The sequence below is a fragment of the Rhinichthys klamathensis genome, unplaced genomic scaffold (genome assembly GCF_029890125.1).
Source record: "Rhinichthys klamathensis goyatoka isolate OS25496 unplaced genomic scaffold, OSU_Roscu_1.1 h1tg000064l_1, whole genome shotgun sequence".
Classification (NCBI taxonomy): Eukaryota; Metazoa; Chordata; class Actinopteri; order Cypriniformes; family Leuciscidae; genus Rhinichthys; species Rhinichthys klamathensis.
The window spans coordinates 904,658-920,834 of NW_026606607.1; the positions used below are offsets into that span (position 1 = coordinate 904,658).

Genomic DNA, 16,177 nt, shown 5'->3' on the forward strand with positions numbered 1-16,177 from the left:
TAGAATTGTGCATGTTTTTTTGTTTTTTTCATCTGTAGATAGGATCACATGAGATTGTGAAGGAAGAGTCAACTCTGGTTTGGCCCAATGGGGCACCTACCATGCTTGAAGAATTTACAGCAGGTGGAAGATTGTTTAGGATAGCTAAGAAAAAGATAACAGGTCACAGATCATTTCCATTCAAAGGACCGTTTTAGCGCTGAGAATACTGATTATTGATGATAATATTATTATTTTAGTAAAATAGATATATTTGTAGGATTAATGTGGAAGAACGCCATGAACAACAAAGATATTTAACTCTTTACCATAATGCACAGGGACATTCTACAGTTTTTTAGTAAAGCGTAACAAGGCTTAAATTTATAGGTTCTAATGGGGTGAAATCTATAGAATTCAGCAGGATTGCTATATTGCATTCCATCCAAATATTGTAAATCCACCCTAAAAGTACAAAAAATACCCCAGAGATTTCAAATGTGGCAGCCAAAAGGGCAGATTTCTTGTTTTACCAGTCAACTTTTGATATAATTTATGATGTTCTATTTTATTCTATTCTATTTTGGGCTTTTCAGTCTGAGTTAAATCTTTTCTGTTGGCCCATTTTACCCATAAAAGAAAACCTGCTAAATAACCAACTGAAAATACGTGTTTTTAGTTTTTTCTTCAATTCCAGCCCTTGTTTACAATTATATATATCACTTATAAATGATTATATACTAAATTAACAGTAGTTATTAAGATTGATGTTGTTTGGAATTAGTAAAATGTGCTTGAAAAAAAAAAACATGATCAGAACATCGACTTGCCTAATAATTATGCATGCACTATATTTTTTAAAAGAATATGCTTAAAGGTTCACCCAAAACTGAAAATACTGTTATGATTTTCTCACCCTCAAAGTGAATCGAAACCTGAATTAATTTCTTTCTTCTTCTGAACACAAAAGAAGATATTTTGAAGAATGTCGGTAACCAAACAGTTGATGGGCCCCATTGATTTCCATAGTTTTTGGGGGGTTTTTCATACTATGTAAGCCAATGGGGCCCATCAACTGTTTGGTTACCGACATTCTTCAAAATATCTTCTTTTGTGTTCAGCAGAAGACAGAAACTCATACAGGTTTGAAACAGCTTGAAGGTGAGTAAATGATGACAGAATAAAACATTTTGGGTGAACTATCCCTTTAAGAGTGAACTGTATGCAATGTTTCCAGACACTAAAATGCATGTTAATTTGAATTAAAAGAACAAATAGCTGAACCTTAGGCTAACCTGCTTTTGTGAGGGCCGGCAGCTGTGTGATTGACAGGTATAGCTCCATCGTGTTTGGTAGGTGCCCCAAGCAGCCGTACCAGACACAGCAAACACTCAGGCGGCCCATGGCATGCTGATAGCCACACAGACCTTGTTTGTATTTAGTCCCAGATGAGGGAGGCAAGACCTGCAGAGAATCTAGAAACTTTAGAGCAGACAGACACCAGCTCACCCACCGGACTCACCCAACAGGGCACGCAGAAATTCGGTGGCGTCCGGGTCGGAAACGGGCCTACGGAGGACGAGGCGGAGATCATTGACCACGACCAGCTCTCACAGCACTCAGAGGAAGGAGATGAGGTGGGTGGAGTCTGTGATGTCAGCCAGCTCTACATTGTGTTTATTCCTTATTGCATATACATAAAAAACAATCTAATCACAACCTAGATGTGAGCTGAGAGACGTTTTGGTGTCACACAGAAAAACTTTACTAGAGTGACGTTTACTTTTGAGATGTTGTTGGTGGAGTGCAGTGAGATCAAGATTAATGGAAAAGTAGCTATAGTTTATAAACTACCATTTAAAACGTACTACTTAATAAATGAAAGATGGTTAAGCAATTTGTTATCCCACAGTGATTTGAGAAATGTAAACAGAGGAGTAACTCCTCACAGAGACTCTGTTAGCCTGACATACCCACCACTGGAATGTGCTAAATATTTTCATCCCCTGTCTTAACTTTTGACCGTGTGTTCTATCATGTGCTGAGCAGATTAAAAACAACAAATAATGAAAATACACTTGAATTGAACGAAAAGCTGCTTTCTTGGTGCCATGATGTTTTAGATACTGTGAATAAAACCTGTCACAAACATTTCCAGGTCATATATATATATATGAAATGATATGCATAAAGACAATGAAGCCTGCTTTTAAGACCAGTATAACTGACCATGGTAGCAAATGTTGTAAGACCTTTCATTAATGCTGATTCAAAAAAAAAATATATTGTATTTAATAATTTTTTGCTGGAATGCGAATCTAATGATAATCATTTTTGAGAATAATGGGAATTATAACAAACTCCAAAAAATAAAACCAAATGCATTACAGTTGAAATAATAAATGTGCTTAATTGTTATGAAAATAATGTCACAATACAAACAAATCCTTATACTTATATAACTATAACTACTTATATCCTATTTTCAAGACCTGCAGCTATGCCTAACTACTAATGAGTATACCACAGCATGGCAACGTTTAGAAATCGGAATAATGGCAGGATGCACCATCTCACCTTTAGCATTCACGATGGCTATGGAGGTCATCATTCGCGCATCTCGGTGGGTAGTAGGAGGTCAGAAGCTCAAATCTGGTCTTCGTCTCCCTCCCATCAGAGCCTATATGGACGATATGACCATCCTTACCACAACCAAGGCTTGTGCTAGGCGCCTGCTGAACAAGCTACAGGAGAACATACAGTGGGCTCGGATGGAAATAAAGCCAGGCAAGTCCAGGAGCATTTCAGTCGTCAAGGGAAAGCTGTCGGAACAGCGGTTCTATGTGGGCAAGGACCCTATACCAACAGTGGCAGAGAAGCCAGTCAAGAGTCTTGGACGTTGGTACCACGCCACCCTTAAGGACACAGAGCAAGTAGACCAGCTTAGGCAAGATACAATGCACGGCCTTGAGAGTATCGACAAGACCATGCTCCCTGGCAGGCTAAAGCTGTGGTGCCTTCAATTTGGGCTACTACCTAGGATGATGTGGCCTCTTACCATCTATGATGTCTCAATCTCAAAGGTAGAAAAGCTGGAGAGAGTGATCAGCTCATTTGCCAAAAAGTGGCTGGGACTGCCCAGATGCTTTACTAACATAGGACTGTATGGAAGAGGCATCTTGGAGATTCCTGTTTCCAGCATGGTTGAGGAGTTCAAGTGCTCTAAAGTAAGGCTGGAAATGACACTAACAGAGTCCCGTGATCCATGCGTTTCCCAAACAGCTCCTACCCTGGTGACCGGAAGGAAATGGAGCCCAGCTGAAGCCACTCACCAGGCGAAGTCAGACCACAGGCACAGAGACAATGTGCAACAAGGGAGAGGCGGCCTCGGATCTGGAGAGAGCAGACCATCGTGGCATAGAGCAGCTCCAGCTCAGCGGCGACGGCTGGTTGTCGAGGAGGTGCGACGGCACGAGCAGGCAACGAGGTGTGCAAAGGCTGTTTCACAAGCCAAGCAAGGGCAGTGGATGAGATGGGAGGGAGTTGAGAGGAGAAAGTTCTCTTGGAGGGAGCTGATGAGCATGGAAGCATTTCACATCAGCTTCATCTTACGTGCAACGTACGCGTCCTGCCTTCCCCCTCAAACCTCAACCAGTGGTACGGAGAAGACCCAACGTGCCCCCTCTGTCCATCCCCCGCAAACCTCAAACACATTCTGGTTGGATGCAAGACAAGCTTGTCACAAGGCCGCTATACCTGGCGGCACAACCATGTCCTGAAGTGCCTAGCAGCTACCTTGGAGTGCAGACGACTAAAGAACAATGCCCTGCCTCCTCCATCATTCCATCCTTCATATGCAAGGGAGTTCATTCGAGAAGGGGTAAAGACAGCCAAAGGCTATACAACTATGGTTAGCAGCCAGCTCGGAAAGGCTCGAGACTGGAAATTGGTGGCAGATTTGAACCAAAGGCTTTACTTCCCATCTGAGATTGCCACAACGAACCTAAGACCAGACCTCGTGCTCTGGTCCCCATCACTCCACTTCGTGTACATAATAGACCTTACCGTTCCCTGGGAGGATGCTGTAGAGGAGGCATTTGAGCGCAAGAGACTTAAGTACACCGAATTGGCAGCTGATGCTGAGCAACGCGGATGGAAATCCAAGGTTTTCCCAGTGGAAGTCGGCTGCAGAGGCTTTGTGGGCAAGTCAACCATCAGGCTGCTTAAGGAACTGGGAGTGCGAGGCCAAACCCTACGCCAAACCATCAAAGCCCTCTCAGGTGCAGCAGAAGAAGCAAGCCGATGGATATGGGTAAAAAGGGGAGACTCCAACTGGGCCCCTAATACCACCTGCGGCATGTAAGGGTTGAAAGCAGAGGGGGGCACACCTGAGACGCCAGGTGCTGCCGATGAGCCCTCTGGAGGTGTCGTGGGCCTATCATTGAAACACCAGAGAAGGGGGGTGCCCACCTGATGACCCCAATGAAGCTTAAACACCCATTCTTATCCCACTAAACCATTACCACAGTGAGGAAATCATTCTGATGGATGCGTTGTTACCACTAAAACCTGTCACCACTACAGAGAGGAAACCACTCCGATGGATGCATCGTCACCACTCATATCTCAGAGAGGAAACCATTCCCATGGATGCATCGTCACCACTTATACCTCAGGTCTTAAACAGGGGATTGTTTCACCTAGTCCTAAATCATAATTAATTATACTTCTAATATTTCAAAATCTATATATATATATATATATTATAATGCTTAATGAAAATAAACGAAATGGCAAAAGTTAATTTGAGTGCAAGATTTTGGGGATGTTTTCTTTGAGATTAAGGGGCCGTTTACATGACACCGCTTTCAACAAAAAAAAAAAAAAAAACTTATTTTGCGTTTTGCCATTCATTTACGTTTTGGGGGTCTGAAAACGCAAAGTTGTGAAATCTGGTTTCAGAGTGAATTAAAAAAATAAAAACTATACAGTTATCGTCTCTGTGCAAGCTACAAAAACGTGAATTTGTGAAAGCTGTGACGTCATGCACTGCGCATGAGTATTACGTGTTCAGTCTAGAGGTGCGTAGTGTTTCTTTACAAAGTGACATCGCCAACTACTGGCCTGACATGCATAATACAGCGTTTTTAGTCGTTTTCGCGGATCCGCGTGAATGTGGATCGTTTTGACACGTTGCCATCTGATTGCTAAAAACGCAAAGAAAACACGTTTCTGTTTTTAGTACATCGTTGTTGTGTAAACAAACCCTTAGCCTACTAGATTTTATTTGTGGGCAAGATAAAGGGCGATAACTTGTTATTTTGAACACATTCATATACATTTCTATGGAGTGTTTTTTTTTTATGAATAGTCCATCTTGTTAGCAGAGGCTATTTACACTAACTTTTCCCACCGTTGTCTGATTGAGCAAGACAAAATTACAAAAAATTAAAATATTTTTTTATTTTTCTGAACTCATTCTTCTCCCTTTTCCCATCGCATATCAGCTTGGAGAGGTGTTTATTTTACATACAAAAAAAGAAAATATTAGAAAAATGGAAATATATTTCGAAAAGTGGAAATAAAATGCCTTACGGGAATTCGATAGTGGGAAATATGGGTTGAACGGGTATTTAATTGGCCTAGAATTGAAATTGGATGTGGTGTCCACATCAACCATGACATGTACAGCTCATATTATCATGCTCAAATCCATGACTCCCTTTTTTGGACCTCTGAGGACACCTTTACTGATTCAATATGGTTATATTATATTCGGGCGGCATAACGTTCAGTTCACTTCCGATTCACTCACTTGTTGGATTTATTATCATATACACTGAATATGTTGTTATTATTGCATAATGTTTTATAATATTACAATACACTGAGATTATAATACACAATACACTGTATAAATTGGATCTAACTACTATTTCCATCTATCGCTATTTCCACTTATTCTAAAACAGCATTTCTAAAATCTGAAATAGCCTTCTATTTGCTTTTAGTGCTAAGAAAATACTTTTTGTTGCTATGTACACTTAGTGTAAATAGCAACTACCATTATTTGCACTTAGTGCAAATAGTTGCTGCCTTTTTAATTTTATTAAATGTTAGTGTCATCACTTGATGTGTGGTCTAAGACGCAGTGGAAACAGTAAGTTAGCCAAATGGGGATTCAATAATTTTGGAATGCACTGTAGTTTTGAAACTGTTTTGAAACAAATTATTTATGGCCATCGTAATTGAATCTTTCTGTAATTTATGATTATGATGAACATTATGAGTTATGACTGAGTCTCGGGTATTATCCACACATGGCATTGATTGTTTATGGTGTAAGATAATTGCGTAGATCCTCATCTACTGAGATGGAAAAATGAGTGCAAACACAAGGACATGATCCTGCATGCACATATCTGAATATTGTATAATAGGAGTCTATCAGTATAGGTGCAGTATAGAATGCTATACACATAAATCACACACCCGCTTAAGTGTTCTAACAGATTGCAGTTTTTATTTGTCTGATCTGTAACTTTTGATCTGCCTTTCCTATCATTCTCAGTGGTATGCATTAGAATGTATCACTGTTAATTCCACAGTAATTGAATTAGAAACATTGATACTATTCTTTCTGATTTGTTTATCTAAAACTCTGTTCTCTTCTTTTCAAGCATTCGGAGGAAGAACCGGTAAGAGACATTTCTGTATTGTCACATTTGCATACAATCTTTCTCATATATAATTTATTCATAAAAAGGATTTATAATAAATAATAAATTTATAATAAATAATAAAATAAAATAATAAAATAAATTTATAATAAATAATAAATCAAAAGTGAAAACATTGTTTCTGTTTCTGACTAAAAACTGAGAAGGGTCTGTCTGCATCCCGCAGTACTACAATACGCACATCCCTACAAGTTACGCTTCCCGCAAAGAATAAATTATGTAACGGATGTGGATGTCATGAAACCTAACCTCAATCAAATTTACTCTAGAGTTTCATAATTTAAATTCTTAAAAAAAAATTGAAAACCAGCAAAATGATTTCCGCCGTCTGTGATCTAGAGAATGTGATCGAATGCCTTATCAGTGGGTGGCGATAGTGAAGAGAAAAAAATGGTAGATGAATGGAAAAATCATTCTTGGATACACTTACCTGCTGTTTCTTAGTGAGACAGTTATTTCTACACTCAATTGTTAGAATTATGTAGTCTGCTTGATATCGTGTTAATACAAACTATGAGTCACTCAATAGCCTTGGACTTCAGGTTCCTTTGATATCCTGATAACACACCTCTGTTATAGAACAATGAGAGTGTTACGTCAGGTTTTCCATGATGGCTTTTGGGCCATTCGGCATGCTAGACAAAAGAGTCAAGAGGAAAAGGGAAACCAGCCCCTGCCAAGTCAAACTTTACAAGTAGGAATGATCAGTCCTGTAAACACACCTGACATCAACGTTCCCTCAATTGTATTGCTAACTTTGCCAAGTAAGACCTATTTCTATTGGACAGAAACTTTGACCACCTGAGCAGGAACATCCTGGACATATTGATGGACTCCAGCTGATGTGCTGTCTATACATTAAGGCTATGTTCGGATTCCAGTTTATCATACATATTCAAGCATGCATAAGTACAGTATATAGTATGTATATAATACTCTGAATTTCCATCCATCCTGTCCAGTCTTGGGATGCAGGTCCATTGCAGCCTTCTACTTTTATTATGAAATAAACTTCATTAAAGACTCTTCATAGAACAGTGTTTGTGTATATACACCCCTCATAACTTGACAAAAGAGGATCTGTGATCTTTAGACAGAATGTGGAAGAAAAAAGACAGGAAACAGATCACTGACATCACAATCATCGCAGCTCTATTGTTCTCAACACTAATGACTCAATGCAGCTTAAACAATATGAAAATATTATGATGGAAAGTGAAGATGAATTACGGAGCCAGTGTTCCTTCTAATGCTCATTTATCATTTTAGAATCTGATAACACTTCACTGCCCAAGTATGCTCACATTCGCAAAAACATTTACTTCAGTTAAGAAGCTTCCAGTACTTGCAGAAGTACAAGAGCAGAATATTAAAATAATATATGCACAGAAAAACACACAAAATATGTTCAGCTGTGTGCAAATGGAAGTGGGTGGATAATCAGTATTTGAATAACAAATATAGCACGTAAAAAAATTTCACTACGTTCCTGTAGCTCAAACAGTATAGCGTGGCACTAGCAACGTAATGAGTCTGGTTCCCAGGGAATGTATGAACTGATAAAATATAGTATACTGTACTATCAGTGCAGTGTAAGTCGCTTTTTCTAAATGCAAAAACAAAGACCTGAAAAGTTCTGAAAAGAACACTAGCTTACTACTCTCTGAATTCTGCATAGTATGCACTGCATGCTGCTTATTGTAAGTAGGCATTATACAACTATAAAGATTTCAAAAAGTTGTTTTCTACATATTGTTAATGTAGGGAGGACTGTTAAAAGAAAACTATTTATGTATTTTCAATTACATTTTTATATAAACTTGGCAGTCGGATCCAATAACGAGTCACCTGTAGGTATTTCAGGTTTATTAATCATAAATGGACAGTTTAAAGGAATAGTTCAGCCAAAAAGGAAAGTTCTGTTATCCTTTACCCTCGTGTCGTCGTTCCAAGCCCATAAGACTTTCGTTCATCTTCAGCCTGGGAGATTTCTGACCCTCCATTGAAAGTCCATGCAAGCAAAACTTGGATGCTTCAAAAAGTTCATAAAGAGATTGTAAAAGAAGTCTATATTAATTGAGTGGTTTAATCCTACTAATCTACACTAATCCAGATACATTTGAAAAAGCATTTTTTCTCTACATTTCGGCCTTCTATCCACACTGAGACAGGACATTTTTGTCCTTTTTGAAAATGCTCTCTCAAGTGGATAAATGTGAGAAATGTTGTAGTGTGAACTATGAAAACAGTGGTATAAGAAAACAATGACACATGTTTAGTTATGTGACGCATAATGTACAGGTATATATCAGTGTTTATACTGGTATGTACCTGTATGTGCTATTCACTTTCACAGTTTGCTAAAGATACGTTACTTTGTAAAATCTTCATATTATATTCCTGCAAAGATAACAGAAAATGTACTCGCAATTGCTGTCCTGCGGCGAAACATAAGGGCAATTAAGTTTTAGACCATATAATGAGTGGCGAAAGGCTATTGAGAAGGACCTGAATGCACCAGTAAGTGGTGAGATATTTTGCTAATAAAGGGATACTGCCAGAAGAATAGCATGATAATTTTATATTATTTATTATTATGTCTTGGTATCATCTCAGTGAGCTTTTTTACATTTTACGCATTCACAGTAAGATGTTATTTTAACTTCTTAACCCGCATCGGCCCGCGAGCGGGCCGTCGAGGGCGTGGCTATACTTTTATTACCTTTTTTAAGCTTTGTTTTATAACAAATATTCATCTGACTATCATAAACTATGCATCATTTGAAAGCTAAAACACTCAAGAACCATGTTCTAGACTTGTTTTTGCAATCAATACACCAGAGAGGAAAGGGTTAAATAAAATGCAAAAGGACTGCTCATTTGAAAATGAGCAAAATGAACCGCTATACTCATCTTTCATCTCGTATGGTTCAGATCAGTTCGGAAGAATCCAAGAAACAACAGCATACATTTCAATGTAAGGGTCCACTCTTCAAAATGCATCCCACTTTTTAATCCAAAACAACGAAAAATAGGGGAAAAAAATGAAATATCCTCCTTTGTTTTCATGAGCGTTTTCGAGATAGAGTTCGCATCATGTTCATTTTCAAAGAAATATCGATTCTAATCCATATTCCAACACTCAAAAGCCATCTCACCCCCGCAGTTTAGACTCTTCCGGATCGAATGATACATCCTACTTCTCTCTCGTTCAATCACAGGCTCTGTTACAGACCAAAACAGTAAGAGAGTCCCTGACAGGCTGAGCGCGCTGTCCATCGCGCAGCTGGGCTTTCGACTGGATAAAAGCCTGGATAATGCTATCCAATGTCCTTTGAGCTACGTTTTGATTGATGGGAGTATTAGCCAACTAAAATCGATTGCAGTGATAGACAGTTCATGCAAGCACATTCGTCAAATTCAACTGCGCAAAGTTTTCATTCACATGTGCGCTTTCGCCACGCGCGCAGCACGCACACACATAGTCAGCCGACCAGAATGTAAACAGACACATAAACGCGATGTTTTGACACATGGAGCTTGCATAAATGCACGGATTTACTCTAAAGCTTATATCTGAGCATCTGTATCATGGATCGTCGACTACAGAAGAGATTTGAAGGTTTTTTTGCAGAAAATGACGAAGAGCAACAGGAAGTAATAGGATATTCATTATAAGTATCAGTTTATTGCAATTTATTTGGGTAAAAACCACGTTTGTAATTACAAATGTTCTAAAACATTTATGTTTTTCTTTTTATATATTTTATACATTAGTTGGAAAATGAACACTTCTGCAATGTCTATACATGTAGTGAGAAATCACTGTTTTTGCTATTAGAATTGTTCAAAATAAAGATAATTTTGGTAAAATGTTCAAATGTTGTGCTGAAATCGTTTTTTTCTTGTGTGGTTTGAAGGGCATAACAGTTCTGAATTGTTGTTGCAGACCTATAGTGTTTACTCCCTATGTAAAGTGTTTGGGTGCCAGGTGTCCATTTGGAGTCTCCAAATTGCATTTTGGAAAGGACGCCTATACTTTTCTTGAATAAAAGCTTACAGAAACTACATTTTTGGGAGTATCATCCTCAAATTTGAATCTAAACATGGTCAGACATTCAATTTTATCTTTATGGTGTTTTCAGGCCCTTAACATAAAAGTCTGATCATTTTTTCCCTAAGTGAAGTTAATTAAAAGAAATCGTGAGTCACATTCATGTAAATTTTACCTTGTTTTACTCTGTTCCTATGCTACTTTGAGTAATAATGACTCTTGGGTAACAAAGTTTCAAGTGTCTAGTTTAAAAAAAGATCAGAGTTATGAATGTGGACCATAGGGTTTAAGAGCTACAGACATTTGTATTTGGGTATGTCATTTTCAGAAAATTCTCAAAAAATGGGGCGCTGGTTAAGTTAAGCATCTTCCGATGTTTCAGTGTGGACGAGAAACTTTTGAAAATTGCTTGATAAACACTAGTACGGACAGAGAGCATTTTGAAACGAAACAGGTTTCAAATGTATCCGGATTAATGTAGAAGTAGCCTGAAGGGACATGATGGCTTAATAGGATAAACATTGCATGTACATAGAGCATGGTAAACGAAAGCACAAAGTACAAATTTTATTTTTTGTGTTTTTTGGCTCCTACATTCATAGATCATTATTGACCCAATTCTGGTTTTCTCTTTTTGTCTGCAGTTTAACTTTGGAGATATGGCTGTTCATCAGGCCATTCACACTATAGAGTACTGCTTGGGCTGCATCTCCAACACGGCCTCGTACCTGCGGCTCTGGGCCCTTAGTTTGGCTCATGCTCGTAAGTGCACACACACACAAATATCCACAGCATATCCACTGGCTTGTTGAAATATAACTTTCTCTTTTTCTGTATATCAGAGTTATCTGAGGTTCTTTGGGGAATGGTGATGCGCCTTGGCCTGTCCTCTCGGAGTGGTGGCGGATTCTTTGGCTTGTCGATCATTTTCTCTGCCTTTGCTACACTAACAGTGTGCATCTTACTCATCATGGAGGGACTGTCTGCATTCCTGCATGCTCTGCGCTTGCATTGGTGAGATACACAAACCAACACACAGGGCAGTGATTTGGGCAGTGTGACCACACACAAACAATTGATATTTAACATTTTTGTTGATTGTATGAAGACTTCACTCTAAAATACCACCTGAGCTATATGTCTTGTTCAGTCATGAAACTCTAGGGGCCCTATCTTGCACACAGCGCAATTGACTTGTACACACATACACCGACGCATGTATCATTCCTATTTTGCACCCGACGCACAGCGGACTTTTCCCTCCACAGACGCACGTCGGTAAATTAGGGAATGAACTTGCGCTCCCGGGAGCGGTTCAGCGAATAGAGGAGGCGTGTTCCGGCGCAAACGTTCCCTGGTGCTATTTGGCAGTTTCAGAAAACAATTCCAAAGCCAAGCATGCGCCCTTAAAATATCATCTGAATAACGCGCCACTGACTTTTAGACTAGGTTGTTCCTGGTCAGTGGCGCGTTATTCAGATGATATTTTAAGGGCGCATGCTTGGCCATAATGTAGCATGTGCACAACGCACATACACTTTGCCTCTCTCATCTACACAGAAGCAGCAGTTCCCATTTTTGCAAACCATACATAATTACAAGGAAAAATGTTACCACCGAGCGTGCCGCACAAGCCCTCAAAAGTGAAGCCAAAACGTCTCGATCGCCCCCCATCTGCGTCCTAGTATAGGTCATAAACCCCGCGAGACCAACTAAACAATTAAATCACACTTCACATATCTTTTTTCTAAAGATATTTTCTGTCATTTACTGTAGTTTCTATCACGTTGATGTAATTTCAAGTGTTTGTTTTTAAAATAAGTTTGTTTTTAGTTAGTTATTTGATGCTATAAAAACGGTGCTGTGACATCATGATTGACAGCTGTGATTGACAGCTTCTCTGTGTGAAGTAGTCACTGAAGTACTAACGGACTTTTTTTCATAATGTTGACTATGTGGTTAGTAGTTGTATTTACCTTATTTTAACGAGGTACTGCAGCAGACATCATTGGAGAGGAACGGAGCAGACTTAAGAAAAGTGCAGCGTGTGTGCTTGCGATTGATTCAGCGAGAGTGAGGGCGGGGCCTTGATTTCGCGGCTTTACTTCCTGCTCACTACTGCGCATGACTGGTCCCGAAAACGCTACTGCGCAAACTCAAATTCCAATATGTCAGCGCCATATCGGGACACTGGCGGCTTCAGTTCTCTCCAATGGAAAAGAGCGAAGGGGCGTCGTCCATCTTTTTTTACAGTCTATGGTTACCACACGAGGGAAATCATTGTGGTGTCCATGAAGATGTGAAAAAATAGGGATACATCTAGCTTACACATTTACCCAAATTATTATACGCCTGTTTAACCGAAGCTAGTTTGGGTGGGTTTCTCCCATCGCCATACAATGTCACTTCTCTGTCTTTTACGGCCCTGACGAGAACATCGGTCTCCTCGGCTGTGAACCGCTCCTTGTGTGCGCCTGGTAAATCCGCCATTATAATAGCAATCCGCCATGGAACAAGCGCACCTGCTCTTAAAGGGAATGTGAGATGACGCTCTGATTGGTTTATTGCACGTTACGCCCAAACCACACCTATGAGTAATGTAGCTACTTCAGACCAACACAAAGTTACTTGCGTTTCGCGTTTGATACTTGCGTTTCAGATCGTTAAATTAGGGCCCTAGATGACACAGACTGATAGGTCCTTTACATTAGCAAACAAATCATTTCCCAGCAAGCAATAGCCATCATTTCACCGTCTAGGTTAACTATAGACCCGATATAGGTTACATGTCGTTTTTGCCAAAATAACTTGCGAGATGTATGATATTCTTTGCTTACAGTCCATCATGTAAGCAAAGTACAAAAAACAGTGATTACAAGGTGTTTTTGTTTTCATTTCTTCACTAATTTAATTTCTTTGTTATCTAATTGATGACTAGTCTATTCTTGGGCTATGGTTTAGACGTCTATTAAATTTTTCACTGACAGCCCAAATTTTACTTTGTTTTAGCCTAGATGTCTGGGCTGTGTTTGGACGGCTATTAGACGTATTTTAAACGCAAAATTGATTGCTGGGTTACTACATGGCACAAGCTGCTTGGCCTTCTGCAGCCAATGACATTGCTTGCTGACCATTTAAATATTCTGGTTCAGAATAGAGTTAAGAATTGCTCTAAAATCCTCCTCCTCCCCCAGCTCCACCTGTCTAGATCTGCCTATTCATGCAGCAGCAGCATGTCTGTGTATCTATTGCCAGTAGCAAGTCCATATTTGCTTTGCAGCAGCGAGAGAAGGCAAGGCAAGGCAAGGCAAGTTTATTTATATAGCACATTTCATACACAATGGTAATTCAAAGTGCTTTACATAGGAGGAAATAATTAAAACAGTTTATAATAAAAAATAAAGTACAGTAAAAACAGTCGGACGAACATTGGCACAGTGCTCATTCAGTAAATGCATAGCTAAACAGATGTGTTTTGAGTCTGGATTTGAATGTGACTACTGTAGGAGCACATCTGATCTCTTCTGGAAGCTGGTTCCAGCTGCGGCTGGCATAATAGCTAAAAGCAGACTCTCCTTGCTTAGAGTAAACCCTTGGTATTTCTAACTGATGTGATCCTAATGATCTGAGTGATCTGTTGGGTTTATATTCAGTGAGCATATCTGCAATATATTGAGGTCCCATCCCATTGAATGATTTATATACCAGTAATAATACTTTAAAATCAATCCTAAATGTAACTGGGAGCCAGTGTAAAGATCTGAGGACTGGTGTGATATGTTCATATTTTCTGGTCCTACTCAGAATCCTGGCAGCAGCGTTCTGTATAAGCTGCAACTGTCTTATGGTCTTTTTAGGAAGGCCAGTGAGGAGTCCATTACAATAATCCACCCTGCTGGTGATAAAAGCATGCACAAGTTTCTCTAAGTCTTGACTGGAAACAAAGCATCTAATTCTTGCAATATTTTTCAAATAGTATGCTGATTTAGTTATTGCTTTGACATGACTACTGAAACTAATGTCTGACTCTAGAGACACACCAAGATTCCTGACTTGATTTTTAGTTGTTAGACCCCTAGCGTCAAGGTATGCATTTACCTTGAGAACTTCATCTTTGTTTCCAAACACAATGACTTCAGTTTTGACTTCAGAGAAGCATGCGTACCAGATCTAGTCCTTTTCAAGAAAAGTCTGTTCACAAGGCGGCCATATTTGCAACGCCTCCAGGCAGCTATTTCTGGCATCCAAGACCAAGTCCGATCTACTTGAATGGAGGAATCTTGAAATCCCCAAAACTGCTTGTCGAACTCACAGTTAAATAACTTATTTCAAATCAGTAACAAAATCCCACATGAACTGTCCCATAAATGTTATCAAATACTGTTAAAAAAGCATATTTTTTTCAGGCTGGAGCAGTCATTGCATATGCGCAGTCATAAGCGCGCATCACAGAACACAGACTTTTTCAATAGCAACTGGAGTTTTTAACTGAAGCTTTTAACTGAAGCTGCAGTGATGCGATGACTTTATCAATCAGCGATTGGCTCTCTTATTTAGAAGGTGGGACTTATTCCACCATATTGCGTGTTGCACATTCTCCCATTCATAAGTAATATGAGTGCACCGTCTTTCTATATATAAAGTCTTTTATCTAGTCCACCAAGACCAAATACATTAACATTGTCATATCCATTAACATGCCAAATCTATGTTGTCATGATTGAAGTGATGTTATCAAAAAAATCTATGAATGAATGGAGCGGAACAGCTAAGAGAGGATTAGTCTCTTCTATAACTGTTTTTTTCTTATCTCTCTATCCTCGCCACACTTTTCTGTTAATATTTGAAAGTCTAGTTTATGTCATCCTTCTGAAATGTGCTACAGAGGTAAAGAGTGTGAAGAGGAATGGTAAACATATCACTTCCTCTTAAGAATAACTTTTATGTCCTGATAACTGATTTTATTTTATTATTGCAAGGCAGAACTGCCTTTCCATTGCCCAAAGATTGAGCTTAGGGTTTGTTCTAAACCCTTGACTCTAGGCATTAAACTCTTGCAATTCATTCCACTCAAGCTGCATAAAGGGATTCTAATAAAGCAAAAATATAATACAAGCAATTCATTCACACAGTGATTGGGTGCAGATATTATTTCACAGATTTAATTACAGGAATAACACATACCTAAATCTGAAGGCATTGTTTCACCCAGTGCTTTATATATAAATATACTACATTTTAGCTGCAGAAACAGCTTGCTGATAATGAATGTAATGTACATTTCTTGTTGATATTGTAACACTAGAAGACAATACACATAACATGAAACATGAAATGGTCAAAAGTGCAGTGCTGTATTTCAACGGAGCAGAATTTTATGTCATGACATCTGCTTGTTATTTTA

General features: G+C 39.0%; 1 protein-coding gene across 2 annotated transcripts in view; it reads left to right on the forward strand.

Moving 5' to 3' along the window:
• Positions 1-16,177, forward strand: part of atp6v0a1b (ATPase H+ transporting V0 subunit a1b) — a 35,295-nt gene that overhangs the window by 13,053 nt on the left and 6,065 nt on the right. The window contains exons 18-21 of one of the 2 annotated variants that reach the window (XM_056249827.1): positions 1,422-1,616; positions 6,660-6,677; positions 11,418-11,535; positions 11,616-11,787. In XM_056249827.1, the coding sequence (XP_056105802.1) occupies positions 1,422-1,616; positions 6,660-6,677; positions 11,418-11,535; positions 11,616-11,787 (503 nt within the window). The remainder of the gene's footprint in view (positions 1-1,421; positions 1,617-6,659; positions 6,678-11,417; positions 11,536-11,615; positions 11,788-16,177) is intronic. The other variant, XM_056249828.1, reaches the window with a different exon arrangement.